The sequence below is a fragment of the Pleuronectes platessa genome, chromosome 13, assembly GCF_947347685.1.
Source record: "Pleuronectes platessa chromosome 13, fPlePla1.1, whole genome shotgun sequence".
In the NCBI taxonomy this organism is placed as follows: Eukaryota; Metazoa; Chordata; class Actinopteri; order Pleuronectiformes; family Pleuronectidae; genus Pleuronectes; species Pleuronectes platessa.
Window position 1 is genome coordinate 5,228,029 of NC_070638.1, and position 22,184 is coordinate 5,250,212.

Consider the following 22,184-nt stretch of genomic DNA (forward strand, 5'->3'; position numbering starts at 1 on the left):
ACAGAGAAAGTTGCACCGTGCAGCTCAAATGTTGCTCCTGGAAAAAATGTCCAAATACAGACGTTCTCTAAAAAAGAATCCAGTAGCTGTAGGAACATTAAAGTTTTACATTTCCTTACACGAGAAGTGGTCAACTTCAGTTCAACTCATTCTGACCTACTTCATTTTGACCGTTCCACGCCTTCTATTTCACTGTCTGACTTCATCCTTTGTTTTCTAACTGTTACTGACAACACCCAAGTCCTAAGTTCTCTTTCCAAAGTCCTGTTATCACCGTGACTGCATTTCAAACTCCGGCTCTCATTAACTCTTCGTCTCTCCTCTTCTCACTACAACTTTTCTTTTTACTTTTCTCTTCCTCACTGAATCTCTAAAAACCTCTTTACTTCCCTCTACCCTCCCCCATCTCTCTCTTCCCCCTTCGCTCCCTCTGGAGAACAGCTCATCTCGCTGCCTCCTAAATCCATACCCCCTGACCTGACTTATTTCCCCCTTCCAGATACCGACCTCGTCTTCAGGTTCCTGAGCCTGGGGGGTGTCATGGTGGTTGGGGGTTTCACAGTCGGGGCTGTAGTGTTCACAGTAGTCGTAGGCTGCCCTGGGGTCTGCGACAATCAGCAGCTGCTGGATGTCACCCTGGAAGATTAGAAGAAGAACAGAAAAAGCAACGTGTCAGCAGAATGCAGTAAGTCAACACATTTCACAGAGTAGAGAATCATGGACTGGAACGCACACTCCTCCCCCGGCAAATTCTTTCTTTCATCCTGAGTGTTATCCCCCCTTAAAAAAACATAAAACATAATGTATACCATAAAAAGAGGGAGTCTGCTGGATAATTTACAATGGTACATGTGTACGTTATGGCCATAACTTTAATTTATTTCAACCGAGGTTCTAAGAGGCAACATTTTCCAGTTTGGTTTGGAAAAAGGTTTGAATACTCTGGAGGCTCAGCCACTGCTGCTGTGGAGGAGAAGCTATAGTCAGAAGGGCCGGGTACCAAACTCAGTACTTTTAAAGGGTACTAAGCCGAATTAGGTCTGTAAATACCACGTTATATCAGACAGTGCCATCTCGGTACCTGTGAGCGCATCTGGATGGGAGTGATAAAGCACTGAGAGAAAGTGAGAGAGCAGGACTAAGGTGACTACACACTCCAGATCAAAGGGAGGCGGCAATGCACCTGAATGCTGAGGGAGAAGAGAATGATGTCCATCGTAAATCATGAGAATGGTGAGCAGAGCAGGTGTGGTGAGACAGCCGCTGCAGGAGTTGTGATGTGAGATGTGAGGCTGTCCGGGGGCAACACGTCAAACTTGAAGCAGCAACCACAGGCTAACGGACATTAGCACGACAGCTAGTCAGAGCTAAACTAATGGAATGGGTTGTTGTTGGAGATAACTTCACTTTTTCACCGTGTGGTTTGATGGTAGCTTAGCATCTTGACTTCCACTAGCCAACACTGAGCTGAGTCCAAAGCCTTAGTGTGAACTGCAGCAGTGCCAACAGCAGAAAATGTAAGAGGACCCCAAAACGTTTTGTTTGACAATGTCTTCACTGCATTTTTCTGTCCACAGGCTCGAACTTTTGACTTTTTAACCGAAGGAATACTCTTTTTGACACAGTTGCAAATCTTCTGTACCGGTTCAATGCCCCTCAAAGCCTCGGAGGGGCTCCAACATGTCAGTCACCACAAAACTGAGCAATAAACTGACTGTGAATTTGACTTATAGTGTCCTGACACCCAAAATAACTCAGGAACTCAGGAAACTCTTTCTCACTGTCCACCGTTTGTTTCTTTCATGATTACAAACAGAAACCAAATGTTAAAGTCCTTGAAGTATCCACAAGATTCCTCTTCGCCTGATTGCCCCAGCGTTGCACAGACGTGGTGATAATTAAATGTGACAATAAAACAACGAGGCAGATGTTGCAGCGTCCCAGAGGCAGTAGTCTCTCGACTATTAATTACATATAGTTTTATGGAACAGCTCAAGGCTTTAGAAGGGTCTGTAAGCTTATAAAAAAGACCCATTGTATAGGCCCCCTCGCTCAGCCCTTGGAGATGGTAAGTCCGCTACACAGCAGATAAATAACCAAAGTCTGTACTTATCTCAGGCCGTCTGGTTTTCATGAGCTGATGGAAAAGGAAATGAGATCCCTGCTCACAACCCTTCGATCGGCCAAAGGCTCCTATTCCAGGATTTTCTCCAGAGGAATTTCTAAACCCGGGAACTGCTGTGTCACTGGTGGAGGGAATGTTATCCATACCTATTAACCATATGGTCACCTCCCCTGACCTTTAGCAACCAAGAGGACAAATGAATGGGCAAAAAAAGTCCTCAGTGCTGTGCAGAGGTGAAGAGGGGCCACCATCAGGGTGGCCTCTGCAGAGGAAGCACATACATGCAGATTGCATTAAATTACAGGAGGCAACATCTGCACAAGCTTAGACCTCTGGAACGCATTCTATATTTACGGCCACAATGTTCCCATCATACGTGACCACTAACTCTCCACAGGGTACTGGACAATACCCAACAACAACTGTAACAAAGATGATATGAATTAATTCTTCATATGGAACAATCCATTGGTGCTTAATAACTTTCATCCCACCTGCAGTTGTGGCATTAAAGCTACGATCAGTAACATGTGCTTATCAATGACTTGCAGATCTCCCTTCTCACAAGAAAACCCATTCATTATAGATTTAAGTCTTTTCACGGTCTGTGAGGTTTTATGAGGAATAGCATCTCTTCAGTTTGCAGAATTTTGGATGTAAAGGTCTCATAATAGAAATAGGCGATAATAATTCACGTTTCCAACAGTACTATCCACAATCCAAACATTTCAAACCTGGTCTGTTTCAGGTTTGCAGCTGCAGGAATCTCTCCATAAGAACTGCAAGAAGTACTTGTATAATAACCTTTTATTCATAGTTTCTCTGTCTCTATTCTGAATCCACCTCCGCAGCGCCTTCATTAAAATAAGTGGGCAGCATGTGAGCAAGGCGAAGTTAGTCCAACGAGATCCGACTGCGGTTGCACTGGGCAGCTTCCAGGTGTGAATGTGAGTAACCGAGCGAGGAGGAGGGCGTTTCGGCGAAAAAGAGAATCTGCTTATTGAGGGGGAAAATATCCTGCTCACCAAAGTTCAGCCTGCACCTTGTGAACCTTTACTTCAATGAGGAGAAACTACAATGACAAAAGTTTAGCACAAATGGATCCAACTTTAAAGCCAAAGGACAGAGAAGGGCCATTAAGAAAGAAGACGCGCTTCATTTGGCAAAATGTCTGGTTCCTTCTTCCTGTTTGTTTGGTCGTTGGTTTGTTTATTGCTTGTGTGAGGGCAAGATTATGGATTTTCTATGGTTTTCATGAAACTGGGTCAAAGAAGAACCCATTAACCTTTAGTGAGGATCCAGATTAGGGGACACATACATTTTATTCATCAGTTTCTTTAACAATGCAATTTTTCTTATTTTCTCTGGTTTTTGCCGGGAATCATTCATGGATCTTGATGAGACAAAAGTCTGGCATATTTAGGGAACTGATTTGTGTGTGTGAATTCGATTGAATTCAAATGAGCTATTTGGCCTTGGTGGAGGTATGTGTTGTTTGGATGTGTGTTCAATGATAAAATAAAGTGTTTAAAACAACATAGTATTCAGTGAAACAAGAAAACATGCAGGGGGGTCCACAAATGTCATTCAGGGCTTGTCAAGAGACCACACACACACACTTCTCCCATTTATAAAACCAGTCGGAGATTGAATCACTCCCACACTCCCCACTTGAGTCATCCCCGCCCTCTCCCCCTCTCCTTCCACTCTCTGTGTCGTCCTCGTCTGCATCTCTGTGCTTTTTGTTGATGTTATTGTCTGGGTTGCACAGCGCATCTCTCTGGCATCTGTTCAGATTCCTCCTCAGAATTCCAGCAGTGATCTACAGCAATGCCCTGGCTCCGGCTCGGGAGCTGGCACCGACACTGTGGAATAAATCATCTGTCTAGGCCACACTACAATCGATCCATTAATGGGTCCGTGTGCAACGTGCATGTGTGTGTGTGTGTTTATACGGCACGCCTCGACACGTGTTAACCTTCATCTCAAACTGTAGCGACAACTGTTTGATGGGACAAAGTACAAGGAAAGTTTAATGAGGCCGAAGAAGAGGAAGGAGACTGGGATCTAACTTCCATCGACTTTCCACCCGTGGGGGGCAAACCAATTCAAGAGGTTTGTTAAAGGCTGCAAGACAAGATAAATACAAAAGTACTTAGTTATAAACACACCACTTGTTTTGCACTTGTGTTAATGTTTCACATCTGATTGTAAATGATCTAAAACACCAGCACACACACACACACTACGGATTATCCCTGCATGGGCCTGGTTACCCTGACGTTTGCTGAGCAGAGTATATCCCTCCCAAATCACACCCCACACCTACGAGGAGCACTTAAGCAAAATAACTGGCAGATGGACGATCCCCCTAATGGTCGGTGGTGTTGGAAAACTTAAGCAGTCTCTGAAATGTGTCCTTGTCAGTGCACTGTTATAGCAGGATGTCAAGAGCCAGCATCAGCTACTCAGAGAGATGGAGGACAGTGATGAGGGGAGTTGCTGACCCCCCCGATTATGAGCATACATGATCTCATCCGCGAGTATCAAGCACATGACCGGGCTCAAAGATTTAGACACGACTTTGATTAAATGCAGATAGCTCCTGCTGGCGCCGGATCAGAGATGGGAGGAAGCAAGAGGGTTTTCTCATCCTGCATTTGTTGGACTAATTTAGAGACATAAACAAAATGTAGTCTGTGTTTGTCTCCACAAAATTAAGGCCATGTTTGATTTACAAACTTTATCAACATCAGAGTGTCGATTTCTGGATGGATACAAGCCTTGGTTTTCGTATATTCAGTTGCCTGTAGACATATCGCTGTGAGTTAAGGCTCATTCGGCCAGAGTTAAAGAAAACACACCCACACTCCTACTTCAGACACGGTTCTTATGTGATCCCCTAACTATCCCAAAACTGCATTTCTGCCTATGGGAGGTTTAAAAATGCAGGAGCACTTTTGCAATTGGTCAAAATAACAAGTCATATCTGCACAACCCTGAAGATATTTCAATATTCAAGTGAAATGTAAAAACCACAAAAAGCTGAAGCTCTCAATTTCAACACAAACACAAAACTATTTGTACAGTATGAGTTTAATGTCAGACTTTTACATCTGCTATTACTTTCACTTGGATGTGGCCAATGTCTCTCATTTCAATCTGGCCACAGCTGGAGCATTAATCAGGGATTTAGAAAACTGAAAAATCTTCCAATTTCAACTTCCTCAATATCAAGATCTACGGATGTCCCATCACTGTAAATCAAACATTTTGGGGTTTTCAATTCGGTATTTGACAATTACTTGCTGACATTTTAGAGAAAAAGGCAAATACTTAGCAGAGTAATTGATTATGAAAATAATCAGATAATAGCCTTCCTATAGTTCACGCAGAGAGTTTTTTGAAGCCTAGAGAACAATGTGCAAGTGCATAGTCAATAAATCAATGCACCCAGGACACACACATGGAAATCTGCCAAATGCGTTTGCAGTCTGACCAAGTAAAACACAAATGCATACATGCAGAGGTGGAAGGGAAAAATACCCCCAATATTTTCACAAATCTTAAATTTGCCTGATCAATATCTTGTTCAGAGACTTGTTGCTTTACTAAAGAAAACCATGTTTCAGGTCTTGAAAAGTGACTCAACTATCTCTAACCAGATGGTTTTTGAAACTGTAATTTCACTAATAAAACTAAACGAGTATATTAATCAGGTTTTTTTTTCTTCAGAGAACTCACTGTGAACTGCTTTCATTTCAAAAACCTTCTTTCAAGAAAAAAAAAAAAGAGGTAATAAAACATTTAACGGTGTCACTTCACCTTTCCTGTGACACTGAACCTCCCCGGCCCCAGCAGCCAGATGTGGCCGGTTCAGGGGCCTCGCTGACTGCGCCTGTTCACATCAGTTATTTTACACATGTTAGTCCACCACAGGTTTCGGGTTTTTCAATTTTCTTTTGTAACCATAACTTTACTTCTGTATTTTTCCTTGTTCGATTTCATATGCCCACCTCTGCACAAGCTTGACACGTGTGCCGCTTTTCCAAACTCTGGGAGGGGAACACATCTTGGAAGGACAAATAGACAGATGGAATTTCAAAACTGTATAAGGACAACAATTAACCAAGGAGCAAGGAAAGAGGAAAAATGTATAATACTCTCCAGATTTTTCCCAGCATTTTTGATCAGATGCAGCCTTTGTGGTCAGTGCAGGGATAAGGTTTCTCCTCAAGCACTGGGGGCATACAAATGTCTTGCACCCTTCAAATATTAAAACATTTTGCTTGCCAGTAGCTCACAAAACTGTTGAACTGTTTGAACCATCTGCCTGTTTGTCTACCCGCCCTTTCTTTACTTCTCTCTCTCTCTCTCTCTCTCTCTCTCTCTCTCTCTCTCTCTCTCTCTCTCTCTCCATCTGCTCTTTTCTTCGCTTTGCTCTTTTCCAATCGCAAAAGTTTTTAAGAAGCACCTTGGGTCCATTACTTCCAGGTCTGACTGATACCATTTAGTGGGTCACAGCACATGGGACAAGGAGGTCAGGCACAGGTAAAGCATGGCAAAGCATCTCATATGCTCCTGACACACACTCAAATAATGACTATATTACAATTACACCAGCAGAAAGCAGTTAGTGACGGTACTGATGAGAAACAGTCAGAGCAGTTCTCTTCTTGCCAACCCAACCATAAACAATGATTCACTCTGAGGCTGAGAGCCCATCAGAGCCGTGTTAGATCCATCTGCCAGCGACTCGTCCTGCTGGAGGGACAGCAGTTTGGAACCATCCACCTTGGAATAATGACAGTCGTATAAACAAACCGGCTAGGCCCATTTCTCCCGTGTCTGTCACAGGGACAGACACATACCTGCACTTTTATGCATGCATGCATGTATCGTACATTATAGCACCCACATAAACACACATGTTGACATATGGAGCAAATAAAGGATCCCACTCAGTCTTGAAAATGAATTTGCATAAAAATGAAACGAGGGGATGATTTTACTTCAAATATCTTGTGGGTTTTATTACAAGGAAGAAAAGCGAGGAAAGGGGGAAAAGGCATTTGGAGGCCTGGTCAGTGACCATATCTTTTAAACAGCTGTGCAATCTGAGCCAAGACTCAGCACACACTGTTCATTCTTTCCCCTAGACTTCAATCTTGTGCTTCCAAGCTTTGACACCTGCTTATGCACTCTACTGCACTAAGGTAGCCATGTGCTCACAGCAGTGTGAACGGTGAAAAGGCACAACCATCTTCAATAATTAAACCCGAGAGGATGCTCTATTTATGAAGCTAACTTTATCCGTAAGGTCCCAGAAAGATGATCATCCCTTTAAATCAGTGGAAGGCAAACTGCAGGGAATGTCCTGGTTAAAATTAACAAAGTTAAAACAGTTTAAAGTTAAGTTTGGATATGAAAGGGGCTAGAAAAGATTTGATGAAAATCTGGAAAAGACTTTGGCCTCTTCCAGTGACTAAACCAGGACCCCGAACATCATGTCCAGAGGATATCAAGAACATACGTGTTTGTCCTCTGGGTATCTTGAATAACCAGATTTCACAATATCAAATGACCTGCACCAACGTAATGGCAAAAGTGAGATTTTAACCAGACGTTGTTGTTGGACAACGGTCGGGAATCAACATAATCCTTGGAATCTATCATCTGATAACCATTTATGTGCATGCTGAATCCTAAAGAGACTGTTGAAATATGCAGGGACACTTGCAAACCTGCACCTGATAGCACTCCTGGAAACTTGGCAGATAGACAAAGTGACTTCTGGAAGTCTTAGAGTGGAGACGTGCAGGGTGGATGTGTAAACCAGGTTAGATAATAAACTGTTCCTGCAGGGCCAGGGGCAGTTGTGTCTCGCTTGCTTCCTGTTTATATATTGAAATGCTTTATAAGTCAATCAGCTCCTGGCTGCAGCTCCATATTTAACACAAAGTGGCATCGATGTCCTGATCCAAATTCTCAAGAAGAAAGCATTTAAATGCATTTCCTAGGATGTCAAACTGATCCTTTACTCTGTGCAGTAGTTATCAAGGTTTCCTGTTGTCCACTATCTGAACCTATAGCACACAATCCTGAGATTTATAGAGTCAAACTTCTAATATATACATTCCACACCTTGTACCTTGGAGGAACTACTCTCAAAAACCTAATAGCCGATTTTGACAACTTGTTTATCTGATAAGATAATTAGGTGGGCAATGGCCCAGAAGTTTCCATAGCCACCGAGACATATTGATTGCAGTGCACCTGCAACAGCTTCAGAACGAATGCCAAAGTAGAAATCCCCTGAGAAGACTCCAAACCAAACACATGGATAACATCTATTTCACAAACTGGTTTTTATGTACGCGAATATTCAATAATTACCCACAATTCACTGAGGCCAGTCCAATTGTTTCCCCGTCCACAGTTGGCCTTGAAGAAGCCAGTTTGAAATCAGCAAACCTAAGAATATTAAACTTGAAGTGGAAATAATTAGCGTTTGAGATAAGCCCTTCTCGCTGGGTGACCACAGCATTGCTGTGGTGTGATACACTGATTAAAAACACCTTGCAATGTGCAAAAGCCTCAACTCCTGGAACCAAAAGGAACCAGTTTCTTCTCTTCTCCATTTTTTTTAAGATGAGAACAAAACGAATGACTCTGTAATTCAACACCATTTAGTGTCATATGTGTCCAAAAAAAGAGCAAATGACTTGTCTCAAATTGAAGTGAATGTGTTGGGGGACTTTTATCCACTTAACTCTTATTTACACTAATTACAATCTCACCTCTAATCACTGTGGCTCTCACTCTCACAGTCTTTATTTCTGTTAGTGTTGCACTACTTGTGCTTTGGCTGGAGCAAATTTCAAATGTGCCTGTCATCATATTGACTTGTCTGCTTGTCTATATGTTCAACCAGGACATGAAGCGATGTGATCTCCTTAACGAAAAGCAGATCCCACTCAGACGGTCGGTGAGGAAGAGCGGCCCCCTGCTTTCAAGTGGCTCCTCTGGAAAGTCATCTCTAACCTGGAGGCAAACAATTTGCGAGCCGTTCTACTTAGCATTCCACACGCAGACTTTGAAGACAGGCTATTGTCTTCTGAGCTATCATTCAGCTCACATTTTGCTACCTATGCTAAACCTGTCAACTTGAACGTTCTAAATCTCCATCTCAGAATAGTGAATTCCTATTCTTACTTACGTTATTCAGGGAAATATGAAGAAAACCCTTATCTCACAAATAGTATCACAGTCTACAGTCAGTGTTTCATTAAGTCAAACCAGTGTAAAGAGGAAAAAAAGAAATAAAAAGCACTTTGGACGGCACAATGTGCAAGAAGCCTTTCCACAGACATTGCCCAAGGCTTTTACCGAGTACACAAAGCCAATATTGTAGTTCTGGCCAATAAAACTCCATATTTACTGTATGCACAAGCTAATGAAAGACAAATAAATTGCCAGCCTTAAAACATGTGGATTTGAAGTATTAGACACTAAAATTGGTCGTTTTTTTTCACATTAGTCAATAGGATTCACTGAAAGTCGTATTCCCAGTATGCTTTCAATTATATCCGCACTCAACCAGACCAGAGAAGTCGCCTGCGTCTCTGTGAGCCTTCGAAACTCTGCCAAAACATAATCACTTCAATCTAGTGGTGAATTTCTGCATTAGATTTGGGAAAGACACTCCTGTGTAAAAGACGGAGAAATCTTGAAGCCATAGATTTCAGTGTCAGGGGTGAAAAGTACTTTATCTTCCCATGAATATATGCAAAAATTGATCCAATAAGCACAACAGCATCTATGCAACATTTTGGAAAATAAGCTGTATTTGCTGTATTGCCAAGAAGTTCAAAGTCTCCTTGTCCCAGGTCTAAACTTAATGCATAACCAAGACAGTGGTATCCATCCTCTCGTCTAATTCTCCACAAGAAAAGCAAATACGGGGATTTCCCCAAAACAGGTCAGACCTTCCTTCTTTCAGACCTTCCTTCCACCATAACCATCACAGTGCAGCTAGCTTGATCCTTGAGGGGTGAAACAAGTCTGTCTTACCTCAAAGACCTCCTCATCCAGGATTCTGGTGCCGAAGACAGTAATGCCCTCTGTGTTGATGACGGCCTGGTCACTTCTGCCAAGGGGCCTGGTCACCTTCTTCTTACAGTCCACAATGATGGTGACGCTCTTCTTCTCCACGCTGATAGCGATGCGATGCCATCTGTGCAGCGCGAGAACAACACTTAGGACAAATGCTCTCACACTTTGTATTCTCTATCACAATAGCCTGAATCAAACATCTGATTAGCCTAAAGAAAAAAGCTAAAGCTAACCTGTTAACGCAAAATCCTATAGTTTTTATAAACAAAACATTTTTACACTGGTCTTTTGGTGCTGTTTAGCTCCGACACAGGGGCCATCACAGAGAGGATTTGATTGTTTTGGTCTGACATGGTTTAGGAGGACATTTCGCCTTTTGTCCTTCATACGGAGTCATGCTAGCCGTATCCTCCTGCTCATTGTTTCTCCTTCTCTTCGTGGCCAGTCTTTAACCGGCTGCTGGTTATATAACTCTGGGCACAAGAGCAAGTAAGTGTATTGTCCAAAAAATGTCTGACTATTTACTTAAATACTCAAAGGTTCCACATGTTTGAGTATGTAAGGAAATGTCCTTACACTAAATGATACAGTGCTGCAGAGAGACTAATGCTATTTGACAAATCTCTGGTTTGGGTATTGGTTGTGAAGGGACAGCTCTTTGGAAATCTGAAGCACATTTTAGCTGCGTCAAAATTTCTAAACTTCCCACTACTGAAAGCTACAGATTTTTGAAAATTGTAATTGAATGTAATGATTGTACTGCGGATTTAGAACATTTTTTTTCACCCCTTATAATTCAGACCGACAACCACATATGGGATCATTTCAACGAACTTCTGTGAGCATATGTGCAAATGATCGATGGCAACTTCTAACAGATATTTGTTTGAGCACCTTTGGAAGGGGTTTTATGAAGATCCTGCCCATTACTTTGTATACAACTGCTAATAGGCACTGAGCAATTTATTTAAATGCTATTAACGCCTGATTTGTTCCATGTGGTATTAATGATTGAACAAATATGATGACAATAAATCCTCCGTGTACCAGGCCTGAGCAGTTTTTGAGGGCTTGAGAAAATATGTTATGCAGATTGGTTTGGTTTAGCGTACAACACAACCTATAAATCTTGTTAAACTGCTCAAGATGAGCCTCAAAACCGGGCTTCTTTGTTTTTGAGCCAATTAAGCAAGCTTCACAACAAACTCGAGATTTTAAATTCCTCTCTTAACAACCTTAATTCATCTGCTTATAACCCCCCCACCCCCCCCCCCCCCCCTCTCTTGAGAACCCGTCACTTACTTTCCATCAGCGAGGTTGACGGAGCGGAAGAGGGGGTACTCCTCTGGGGCAGGCTTGCCATGCTGGTCCTCGTACAGGAAGACGGGGGCACGGCCCACCTCCACGCCGAGCTGCTGGATGCCTTGCTTGTTGTACACGGACAGCAGGAAGGACTGGAGGCCAGCCTTGGGTTTGATGGTAAACAGGATGGAGAAATCTTCTGGGAAAACTCCCCCTGATAGAGGAACAAGCAGCAGGCATATAGGTTGGTATGTTGGCAAAGACCAACACATATGCAGTTAAAAATGTTCGGGTTAGTGCACATTTTTGCCAGAGGTTTTACAGCGTTGCTCAGCATCTGATTCACACAATAGCACACATGGGAACGTCCCAGTATGACCGCAGTATTTCTAATTACATTCAATTAAACAGCCCTTGTGGGGACATTGGATCAGGATGTTGCAGATAATTGGCCGACATCCTTCTTTAAGTTGAGGAAATGAAAGAAAACCCTTATTCTTACTGAGAGTCGGATGAGAAAAATAGATATCACTCTAAAGGAGCGACTGCCGGCATCTGAGTATAGTCTAGCAATCAAGATTTTTTTTTTGTTTGGAGAGAGACGTGCAGGTTATTTACCCTGTGTCCAGGCTTTGTGTAAGGATAAGCTAACCTGCTACTAGTGGTAGCTTCATATTTAGCACAAAGATGCCCGAGTGGTATTGCTCTTTACAGCTAACTCTCAGCTAGAAGATGAATTAGCACTTTCCCATAATGTCAAACTAAAAACATATTTCTACCCCTTTGTGTCCTTGAACTACACAGATTGTGAAGCAATGCATCCTTGAAAGTGTAAACACTCTGTGTTTAAAAAAATCTCTGTTTAACGTATAGGAGCCAAATCTAGGGACTGTATGTACAAGCAGACTCCATTTTACTATCTGGGCTTTCTTCCACATCAATCTTTTACTTAGGATTATATTATGAAGACTGAAGTGAATAATGTTAAAATGTATTAACCCCTCTGACTTTCTCGCCTCACATTAAACCCAAACTTCTTCCAGTCTAGGCCGAAAAACACAGAGACCCATTTTTTCATTCCTTAAAACTATTTAGCATTTTCTTTTTACCGTTTACAATCCAGCCAAATTCAAAAAGACTAACACGTTCTGGACAGACTGGGGAAATGCATTTAACAGCACTCGGTTTTAAATACGTTCACTTTCTTGCCAAGTCAGTGTTGAGCAAGTTATCAACGGGGGTCTCTTTCTACATTTCAACCCAGCAATAAAAAAACAAAAGGTCTCCTAGGGATGTGAACGTTATTGTTATATAGTATTATGGATGGTGTTCATGTTTAAATACAACGTGTTTCTTAACTGAGTTGGATGCAGACACATGGGAAAGCAGTAAACTGGTAAATGTACATCTGTGAGAAGGTTGACTGGTTTTCTAAAGCCAGAGACGTTCACCCTAGATGAGATGATGGGAAGCAGTGAATGCAACCAGAGGGTAAGGAGGTACTAATCTAATGGGTACACAGTCAAGCAGAGTGGACCCTTCCTAAAAAAGTTATATTCCATTATTTTCATCACTTTGAGTAAAGCAATGTGCGTTCAATTTAAAAACCCTGCTAGATTTAATTCCACCACCACAATACGCCATAGCCAAGGCTGCCAGCAATCAAACGTGAGGACAGACGTTTGATTGACAAGATCACTCCGCGAAGAATCAAAGGAAATAAAATTGTGGGTTTCCCCAAAAAATATCAAGTAACAAAAAATTCGGTGTTACTCTCCTTGAGTCATATGTTTACAAGACATTTCATACGCCACATGTGCTGCGTGACTCTGGGGCCCTCTGGGCTTTTGGAACAAAGTGAAACGCACACATGGGTTTGTCCCCTGGAAACTGAATGCTGAACGTCTGCACCGCATTTTGGAAAACGCAGGTGTTCGGAGCAACGGGCTTCATTAAAATGTATCGATTGCATCATTGTGGAATAGATATAATGTGTCTTTGAGATGTTTTTGGTTTGTCGATAAATGGAACAGGATGGTCAAACGAAAACATCAGTAACACTTTCATACAAACGATTATTATTTTTGAGCAGGCATAACATTTGTAACAATGCACATGGTGTGGCTGCAGGGACGGCACTGTCAGTCTGGGGGATGGGGGTGTGGGGGGGGGGTCGGGCTAGACTGAAATATCTCTGCCACCACTGGTTGGTTCACCATGAGGTTTCGTACAGTCATTAATGTTCCTCTCAAGATGAATTACTAATAACTTCTGTGATCTTTTGAATTTTCATTTCGTGTCATTTTAGGATTGTCCAGCAATTACCTTCAATAATTATATTGTTGGTAGCTTTATGTGAGCTATTGTGAGAATGTCAAATAGACTTCAGATGTCTGATAAAAAGTGTTTATTTGAAGTTCCGCACTTCAACGAAGTAAGAGCCAATAAAACGCTAACTATCTCCTGAGCAGCAGCAAGGAATAAATATGCTGCACTAAACAACATTTGAAATTCAGTGTCTTTTTATATATTTGGTAGTTAGTGTAAAGCATAAAAGACTGAGATGAGCTGGTGAATGTTTTGTGAGCTCCTCCCTTTACTGTCCGGAGCGTCTTGGTTTCTAGTTCAGTGTAAACACTAGAGAACTGTGTGAGTTGAGTAAAGTGAGGAGTTACCTGGGAAGAGCTGCTTGGTTGGAGCGCTGATCTGGGCCTGTTTCCCCACTCGGTAAGCCACGTCGGGTTTGGATCCTCTGCGGGCCGTGCAGAAGCCCGTTGTTTTACGAACTCCATCAGGAGAGCTGTTGAAGTCTAGCGCCTTCAGTACGTCCACTGGCTCAGCTGTGGAGGGCAGAGCAAAGAGTTGATTAAAATACTCAATCATACCTTGGCAGTACCTGTGCACAGTAATGGGGTGTTTGGGAACTTTGTCCAAACAGGCTGCTGAGTGCTGAGTCACATGTTTCCCCTACACCAACTGTATATGAGTGGTGCAACTCAAAAAGCTTTTGTTACCACAAAGAGAAAGTTTTTTGGGGGCATTGTATTTGTGATATATTTTGAAATAGAAGCTTTGTTTGAGCTTTGAAGTATGAGGTCGCATTCAAGTGCAGTTGTAAAAATTGGAAACGAACTGGTTAAATCGCTGAAGAAAAGTCTGCAAATATCTCCAATTATATTCTGATACTACTTTAATTTTAACAGTTTTAAGTGAAATACAAGTTTACACAGGAATGTATGAGATTATTTGAGAAAGGGCTTTTTCATAACAACGTGTGACGAGTGTGTATGTTGTAAATGCTGCATGTAGTTTTTTACAGTAATTCCAGCTGTTGAGAGAAACAACTAATAGGACCTGGCATGTTGATGATAAGTCAACACTCACATCCATTACACACGTTGCCTATTCGGGGACCGTCGGCCAAATCTGTCAGCTCGACCCGGGGTTTGTTTATGAGCTACCTTGGCAAAGGAGCGGTAAAAATGTTAGGAACCATTCAGACTGCATAATTACCCACTCCCCCCCCCCCCCCCCCCCGCTCCTCCTCTTCACCTCCATTGTTACTCCCACAGCATCTATGGGATGATAAAAACCCACTGCTGCTGATCACTGGGTCTTTGGGCCAACGAGAACACCAAGGAGCTTTACAAGCTTCTCAGTACTACTCCAATCTTTTCCTTCAATGGACCTGGAACTACTGAGCTTTGCAGCCATAAACACGGTTTCTCACTTCATCTCTCTCCTGCACATTGTCTAAATCTTTCACGTTTTTCCCTCTCAGCATCTTTCTCCCAACCCCCTTGTGTATATGCTTTTTGCTCTTAAATTCAAATCCCCACTTCCCCGAGGCACATCATCAGTTAGAGTGTGATTATGTAGAATTTAAGAAGTCCAGCAGGGTGCGTTTTATTGACGTATAGCACAGCGTCGTTTGTGATTTAATGCACATCGGCCTGAGGCTGCATGGGCTTAAACATATGCAATAAGAGCTGGTCATTGATTCAAGGTCATTGCGGGCGTGGTGGTGGAGAGAATAGTAAATGTACGTATGAGAAACTGTGGGCTGTCATTCTGCCTTTTGGTCTGTGACTGGGACAGTGTGACTCTTAAATGATCACCCCACTGGAGTAATCCATTAATTACACAATGCACAGATGCATACAGTATTGCAACACTATCTGACTGCATGAAAACAGCCAATGAGCTGCCAATGCTGTAGAATTTTGACTCTAACAACAATATTTGAGAGTTAAAAAGATTTTCAAGCCCAGTAACAACACATCAGCCAATGACTGTTTACAATAATGTGATCTATGCGAGTGTAAAACCTCAAACCTGTTAAACAAAAACAAGAAAAGAGAAAATATACGGAGACAAAAAGTTTCCAATTGAAGTTAGCCAGCATTGTCAGACCGAATGACGAAGGCAACTAAATCAGTGAGCAATGCTTCATATCACTGCCTAGACTGTGTGGAAAGAGTTTGTCTTTTAAAAGTGACACAGTCAAATGACTCATGGTGAGGCGTCTCTAGTCAAACACCTAATTGTAAAGGATCTATACTGTGGTGAAGGTTTTGTGTTGTAAGTTGCTTTGGGTTTAAAATATCTACCAGCTGAGGTAAAGTATATGTAAATGTTCCATAGTGCCTGCTCCCTTGTAATTTGATGACATTCACCACATGTAATAACAGCTCTGCTCTCTTCAGTGGGAAGTATTCACCTGATGAAAATGCTCATCTACAAACAGGCCAGAAGCTTCTTTAAAGAGAGGACATTAAAATCCAACAGAGGTGAAGAGGTCCAATGTATAAAACAAAGTGACTAACAATGTAACCCGATAGCTACTTGTTAAACTGTTACACACACACACACACACACCGCAGTGACCAGCTCAGCTGTGTCCAGACATTACATTACGGATTTGATTTTCTCTCAGTGAGTCAAGAGGCAGGAAGTGTCCTCTTCAAAGGCTGAGCTCTGATAAACAACCACTGCTTAAAATACCAATGGGATGATAAGGCAGATAACAGGCTTAATGGGAAATCTCCCTCTGAAATAAAAAGTTAAAAAAACTGGATTCATGTGCTTGATACCGGTAAGAAAACATTGTGAGAAAATGATTCACAGGGATCAGACGGAAGCTTTACTTGAAGTCCACGACCCAGGAAACGTCCTCAGCATTGTAATAAGCCATTAAACGGCATGGACCAGGAAGAACAGTTGGCCAGGAGATAATAGACGAACCAGGACTGCGTCTACTGGTGGTGAGAAAAGTGTTCACAAGGACTTTATGTAAAGTAATGGTGCTATAAAATGTTTTCCCCATCAATGGAAGGACCATATGTTCCTCATCTCCACGTAAAAAGTAGACCCCAGACAGTTAACTCCATACATTCATCTCACTCTTCTGTAGTTCTCTCTTCTCTGAACATTTCCACATCACTCTCAAGTGAAAGAAAAGAATTTGATGGTAAAAGTATATGTTTGTTAGTGTTTTTTTCTAAGTCACGTGAAGTCCCGAAATGATGATTGTGCGGTTCCTGTTCTCTTAAAGTGAGAAGGGGGGAGATCTGATGGGTGGAGCTACAAGCCCACATGCTGAACCCATTATAGCTCTGGCACCACTCCCCATACCCCCCCTCTAACTAAACATACATGAGACTAAACCGAGAAGGCCCCATCCCTGTAGCTACCTCTCCTGTGTCCAGAAGAATAACAGCTTCAGCGGTGAATCCAACTCGCTTGATTTCAGCACATGCTCAGGGTTTGTTTTTTGGAGTTCTTTTTTTTTGCCTCTACAGTTTTTGGAAGTTGTGCTGGGGCGAGTCCAAAATCCCCCGATGCCACAGTCGAGCATCAAGATGGGAGATCTTTTGATTTAAATTAAATTCAGTCTTATAGTAACTTTGGGAGAAGTTAAGTTTTAAAACAAAAGTTGTTTTAGAAAGAAGAAAGTGGATTTTTAACAGACGCAGGGTTCACTTTGTCCTGAAGACAGACAGACTGACTGTTGACTGGCGCACACACGGAACAAAAGGCAAACGCCAAGTTTTAAAACCTCACACCAAATGTCTCATAGAAAGAAAAATAGTCCGTGGCTCCTCTGAATATTGTCCCGAGGTACAGAGCTACTGGTTCTTGAAAGGGAAAGAGAGAGAAAAAGAAAGAAAGCTTGGATGAAGGTCTCTTTGTGAGTTTCAGAATGTCTTTCTGCATTACTGCATACCTCAAGGCCTCATATATTCCAGATGTGCTGAATTGGCCTGGACCGACCCCCCCTCCCCCTCCCCCAACACACTCACACACACACACCTGCCCACCCGCACCCCATCTCTTCAACCCCTCTCCTTCCTCAGCCATCGCTTCACAGAAGCCCTGAAAAACAGGCAATATCCCAAAACCATTAAAGATCCCAAATGAGTAGGCAGCGCTCTTTAAAAAAGCTTCTCAGTCTCGCAGGAGTTTGAGCCAGCACAGTACACATCCGGAAAATAAAAGAAATAAACTCCCATCCCTCCGCCCTCCAAACCATCATAACCCATATTCTAATCATAAGGATGAAAACCACAAGAGAGAGAGAAGGCGGCGCTCTCGGGCTGAAGGTACCGACGCAGACTCTCAGTCACAGTCGTGTCTGAGGGGGTAATTTGTCAGTCTCTCTGATTTTTTAATGACACATCTCCCTGGCTGCTGTCGGGGACTTGTGATCTACTATCTGCCGTGTTAACAAGCTTCTAACATGACAAAGGAGAGTGATTTACCCGAGAGGCACTGAAGCACGTAGCGACACGAGAAAAAACCCTCTGTTAAAGTAATTAAAGCAATTTCAGCCTCGCACATTCAAATTACCATTTTCAGCTGTATCCCAGCTCTCACCCCCCCCCCCCCCCCGTCTCATAACTCACTGGAGACGCACAGTTTGATGTTTACGTTTAAACTCGTGATTAACGTTTTAAATCTGTGACACTCTTGGCTTAATGTCCCTGAGGCTCTGTGGTCGCCGCCGCAGCAGCAGCATCTCGGGACGTCTTGAGGGTCCCTCTCTTTCTTTTTTTGTGTCACTGCCATCTACTGAGAGTTGGCAGCATAGGCAGCAATTAAAGTGCCCTGGAAGGCCTGTAAATGTTTGCTAGTATATCATGCAATTATGGTCAGTTTAAAATATCAGTCATATTGAGGAGAGATGGGCAATGGGGAGGCCTTATGCTTCAATGATCTTTTCATCTTTTGGGGAGCTCGGAGCAAACTGCAGGCCGCTGGGTGGTTTCTGTACAGGGGTTAAATATCAATAGGTGATGTTGAGGTTGGTGAAGTGGGGTGGGGCCTCAGAGAGGGATGACCAACTATTATATGACTATAAAATGTTCATAAAAAAGTTGATTTCTGTCACTATTGGGGCTTTAATAAAAGGAAAAAGTCGCAAAAAGTTGTGATGTTACACAACTTTGAGTCACACTGGATTATCCTGGATAAAGTCACATTATACTGGGTGGACGCTTCAATGACTTCACAGACAAAGGAAGTGTAAGAGAAGAGGTTAATGGGACCCACATATGTCTTTTAAATCGGAGAAAATACTTCAGATTTTTTTTTTTTCATTTTCCATCGACGCCCCTTCTTGGACCCAGTGGGAGCCCAGATAATGTGGAAAGATGGAGATCCATCAGGCCAAAATATGAATTTCACTCGCAGACTTCTTCCATGATACAGTGCCCAGTGAAATTAACCACAAAACCCTTATTCTTTTTGTTTTTTCAGCTACAATATGCTGCCGATATCATTCAGACAAACCACAGGCTTGTCAGACAGAAGTAAGAAACCACATTTTGTGCTCATTGTTGTTTTGGAAAAAACGTGTGAGCTTCTTGCTGTGGAATCTGAATAGTTTCCAATATTAACCTCCTGCAAAGTGATGGAGTGGAATGAAAATACACAATTTCAGCTTCTGAAACTACACAAGCATTTCTGACCACCAGTGAGATCCCTCATCGCTCACTCATCACTCGGACGCACACTTTTTTCCAGTCCTGCAGTAGCTGACCACACCTGGAAGACAGACTTCACCTACTTAGACACCCTGAGGAATTTAGGAGACACATCACATCTGCTTTGGCGGCGTGGACAAAAAATAAATCGTAAAAAGCTCAATCAATTCCAGATTAATTGTTACACATTCACACATTTTAAAAGTTCAAAAGACTTTTAAATTTACTCGCAACTTGGATGTGGGTGTAGTCACGTGATTTGGGCTCAATTTGGTGCCAATCCCTGTTAAACATTAACGAACCAATCATTGCAATTGCCTGGGGTATTAAACAGTGTGTTGGATGTTGTGAATACGGTATTAAATCATTTGGGAAGGGGTTTAAAGTGAGTTAAGGTGGGTTTGATTCCACTAACACCTTCGGGCCGTGCGCCAGGCTGTGCGCCCCTGTGCGCCCTTGGATGCCCTGGCGTTGGCCAAGTGTCGTAGATGCGCTGCGTCTTCTTACCTGCTCGGACTTCGGCCGCTTGTAGAAGTAAAATTAATGTAACCAAAGCGGTCAGCGTTGAATCCAATAACCAGCGTTTCGTTTTCCACCTGGTGGTCCATCTTTGCATCTCCATGGTGAGCGCCCGCGGCTGTGCTGAGAACCGACTTTTAAATGAGATGAGAAACGCTGTCCCTTTTCCACAGTCCACAAAGAAGAAGAAAAAAAGTGTGTGGCTACTCTACAGCTCCATGTGTGAGGGAATACCGCCCGGGCCCTTCAGATCCGCTCCCCCTCAGCCCTGCTCTCGCACTGATGGTGAAGGGCTCTCCTGAAAAAAAGCGCACAAGCCACTCCAGCTGCCTGAGCGTTGCGCACCGTCAGGAGGAGGCTGGACAAACGCCCCGCAAACACGAGCACGAAACCCAGTGGAAGATACCGACACTGGAAAATCCTCCGCTCATCAAATCACCGGTCGGGAAAGTTGCCTCGGGGACCCGCCCCCCCCCTCCCCTGATGTTTGGCATGAGGTCTGAGCAGCATCAGGCGCAGCATCACTGCATCCCGGGGAAACCTAATTACAGGACACAGTGCAGTATCCCAGATAGAGACAATCCTAGAAGAACTCCTGGACACGAATCTGCATCAAGCCAACAAGTGAGATCGAGAGGAACAGAGCTAAATACATGGAGGGAATTACAAACATCTCAATTTTAACCACAAAGAAATAAGCTCAGATCAGATTCGACAGGAGATTGAAACTATACATTTACTTCATTACTGTACATTTTTTCATGAGATACATGCTTTATCGCAGGTACTTTATACTTTTACTCCACCTTCCATCCATCTTTACTTCACATCATTACTCGGCATCGCTTTCCATTTTCAAATTGTTTAGGTGAATTTAACCAATCAGAGCTGGCAGGTAACATTAGACTCTGCCTCCTGCAGCAGTAGTACAGTATGGGTTTGGAAGAGGCGACCAATGAGATTCAGGTTTCATTTGACAATGCTAAAGACTTCAGTAGCATCCTCCGAAACAAAATGTCTTTCATTAAACAGAATATATAGGAGGTACAGTTAATGATGTAGTAGACCATTACATTAGGGAACAGGCTTCTCAGCAAATACTTTTACTTGAACTACTTTAAGTACACCTAAAAGCAAGCACTTCATGTACTTTTACTTAAGAAGAAAAGTTAATATTGAATGTTGCTTATTTATCTCTATTTGTTTGTACTTTTACTTGAGTAAAGTACTTACCTCCACTACTGATAAATGCAAATTAAGTGGTGAAGTTGTCATTTTTTGAGGTCCCTGAAAGCCTCAGCATGTGACATCAGAGCCTGAATAGCCCCTACATGGGCCGATCGCTGACATAAAAGCTTAAGTGGTCAAAGGGAAATGTTTTCCAGACTCTAGGAGTTTCCTCAAGGAGCACATACATTTTTTTTTTCTTTTTGGACAGCAGGGCTCCCAAGGCCTGAAAATAATTAATGGTTAAACTGGAACAAAGAATGGAAGCACAGGTGGAAGCTATAGAGTGGAACCCTTGATTTGGATTTCCATGTGTACCGATGAAAGACGGATTTAACCGTGCGAGGGCGGCCATTGTCATACAAACCCAAAACCGTATTTCGGAAAATTGTTGAAGTGTTTAGGTCTTTAGTCATGAGATTGAAATGAGAACCACAGGCTCAGCTGATATTCAGTGTGTTGAGCCACAGATGTAACACAGCATTGTACAGTTGTAGCTGATTAAATAATAACTGTTTGATTCATGTTTACTGTAATAGGGATTAGATATAGAATGCAGATAAGTGGCTACATGCCTGGACTTCAATTCAAAAAAGGCCAAATGCCTGTTTGTGTGTTTGTTCGTATTTCAGGTTGTGTAGGATTACTGGTCTGATTTAGGGCCACGCTATTTAGCTGAGAACATTTTTATTTAAACAAATCCATACAACCATTGAAAACCACCGATTTATATTAGCCACTGTGCAGCTCCTGCTCATGAGTGACGGCTGATGGTGTGTCTCGTTTCCTTTGGAAATCATTATTCTACCTGTCAAGAAATTTGAACTGACAATAACTTCCAGCTCTGTATATAACTGATCCCCCCTAGTGAGAGAAGATATATGTGTATACCTCTATGCTATGATATTTCA

At 42.5% G+C, this 22,184-nt stretch overlaps 1 protein-coding gene across 1 annotated transcript in view; it reads right to left on the minus strand.

The window, feature by feature from the left end:
* LOC128455069 (collagen alpha-1(XI) chain) overlaps window positions 1-20,438 on the minus strand; it is a 74,760-nt gene extending 54,322 nt beyond the window's left edge. The window contains exons 1-5 of the mRNA XM_053438700.1: window positions 20,035-20,438; window positions 14,218-14,382; window positions 11,543-11,756; window positions 10,199-10,361; window positions 508-636 (exon numbers count right to left, since the gene is read on the minus strand). Coding sequence (XP_053294675.1) covers window positions 508-636; window positions 10,199-10,361; window positions 11,543-11,756; window positions 14,218-14,382; window positions 20,035-20,149 — 786 coding nt within the window. The 5' untranslated portion in view covers window positions 20,150-20,438. The remainder of the gene's footprint in view (window positions 1-507; window positions 637-10,198; window positions 10,362-11,542; window positions 11,757-14,217; window positions 14,383-20,034) is intronic.
* Between the last annotated feature and the right edge of the window lie 1,746 nt (window positions 20,439-22,184).